Source organism: Eurypyga helias, unplaced genomic scaffold (assembly GCF_000690775.1).
Source record: "Eurypyga helias isolate BGI_N326 unplaced genomic scaffold, ASM69077v1 scaffold16282, whole genome shotgun sequence".
NCBI lineage: Eukaryota > Metazoa > Chordata > Aves > Eurypygiformes > Eurypygidae > Eurypyga > Eurypyga helias.
In genome coordinates, this window is record NW_010234239.1 from 1 (window position 1) to 1,925 (window position 1,925).

Here is a 1,925-nt window from a genome sequence, read left to right on the forward strand (position 1 = left end):
AGGTCCCTCTGGATGCCATCCCTGCACTCCAGCACGTCACCACACAACTCAGTGTTGTCAGCAAATTGCTGAGGGTGCACTCAATGCCATCATTGTCACTGACAAAGAGGTTCAACAGTGTCGGTCCCAACACTGACCCCCGAGGAACATCTAACTGTAGGGAGTTTTTTGGGGTGTCTTTTTAAAACCCAACACTGACACTTTGGTTACAAAGCCAAGAGGCACCACACGGCTGTCAGTTCTACACAGGAAACGGGGACAGAGGCTCGGTCCGTACACATACCTCGAACGTGTTCTTTGTCACCCCCGCCAGCCCGTAGTACATCATTCCTCCTGCCCGGGAGCTAACGCAGATCTCCCCGATCTCGTCTGTTTTACAGAGCTGCGGGGGTCCATCCGGTTTCACTATACACATCATCCCTAGGACAAATGACACACGGTTAACGCGGTCCCCAAGATCTCCGACACGCTTCATGGGGACGGATATGCTGGAACAGGACGGGGACAGCCTGACCCCCCCAGGGCTGAGAGAACCCCGACGGGTCCTTTTTCTGAAGCTTTCCAGACCATCGCAGGGTCTAGCAGGGGACTCTGCTGAGTGTTACCTCCTGGCATCACGTGGCCAACGTCCTGGACAGTGAGAGCAGAGTTTTTATCTTCAGTGTTGACACGAATCACACCGAAACTCAGCCCGTTCATGGACAGGATGGCTCTTCCAGGCAACGGCGCCCCGGGGACCCCAGGCCTTTGAAGGACATGAAATCAATACATCAATCGGACACACAGGCTATTATTAGGCTCGGGTGAGGACAGCACAGCCACAGAAATACACGTATCTCAGCGTCTCCTCTCTGCATAACAAATTTAAAAGTGGGAGGTGGCAGGAAAGATTGCCTCCCAGCAGAGCCACGCTGACCAGCAAGTCCGAAACTGGAGTCCTGGGCGAGCACAACTCCGCTTCCAGCTCCTCAGCTTACCCCATGCTAAACCCCAGCTCCCGGGCCGGATGATTACGGAGCTGTTTATTACAGAAGTGGACAGGAACAGGCTACGGAAACGACTGTCCAACGTGATACCAAACTCCATCTCAGATTCAGGACCACCACAGCTGCTGTGTAAATCAAGTAGGAAAATACAGAAGCGGAACAGGCTATGGAAACCACTGTCCAACGTGATACCAAACTCCATCTCAGATTCAGGACCACCACAGCTGCTGTGTAAATCAAGTAGGAAAAAGCAGTGCACGGTTCCTGCAGGCACTGCTGAGCTATCATGCATCTCAGAGGAAAAAAAGCCCTCCTATCTTGGGAGAGATGTGTAACAACGGAGCTACGTGAATACCCCAGCACATGCAGTAAACGTCAGGGGAGTTCATTACATGCTTGAGTCGGCTAGGACCAAGCCATCTGCAAACACCCCCCGGCCTGGATCACGTCATCGAGCCAACGGACGGCACTGCTCGACGCCCGTTACCTCCGGATGGCGATCGTCATCGCTTCTGGAGACGTGGCACACGGACAAATTGCCTCTGGTTTAAGCCCGTGGCTCTGAAACAAGCTCAGGAAGGCATCACATGAGGACACGGACCCTGGAAAGCAAGAAAACACCTAAGTGCCCGCTGGACACGACACGGGAAGAGGCGTATTCTCCTGAACAAGGCTGCTCTTCTGCCCGTCTGCTCCAGAGCTGTTACGTGCTCGTGGGAATACAACAGCCTGAAAAAGCCTCCCGACCCTTACAGAGCGAGCGCGCATCTGTGGGGCCTGTCTCCACCCAGCGTGCACAACCAAAACATCCAACGGCTTTCCACGTATCCCTTCCAGCTGGTGCCACTGGACGGAGTCATAGAATCATAGAATCACAGAATGGTTTGGGTTGGAAGGGACCTTAAAGATCATCCAGTTCCAACCCCCCTGCCATGGGCA

At 53.8% G+C, this 1,925-nt stretch overlaps 1 protein-coding gene across 1 annotated transcript in view; it reads right to left on the reverse strand.

Annotated features, from left to right (window-relative positions):
• Nucleotides 1-283: 283 nt before the first annotated feature.
• LOC104517374 (disco-interacting protein 2 homolog B-like) overlaps nt 284-1,925 on the reverse strand; it is a gene marked incomplete at its 3' end in the record, with an annotated part of 23,822 nt that continues 22,180 nt past the window's right edge. The window contains exons 16-18 of the mRNA XM_010162012.1: nt 1,474-1,588; nt 606-745; nt 284-420 (exon numbers count right to left, since the gene is read on the reverse strand). Of these exons, the coding sequence (XP_010160314.1) occupies nt 284-420; nt 606-745; nt 1,474-1,588 (392 nt within the window). The remainder of the gene's footprint in view (nt 421-605; nt 746-1,473; nt 1,589-1,925) is intronic.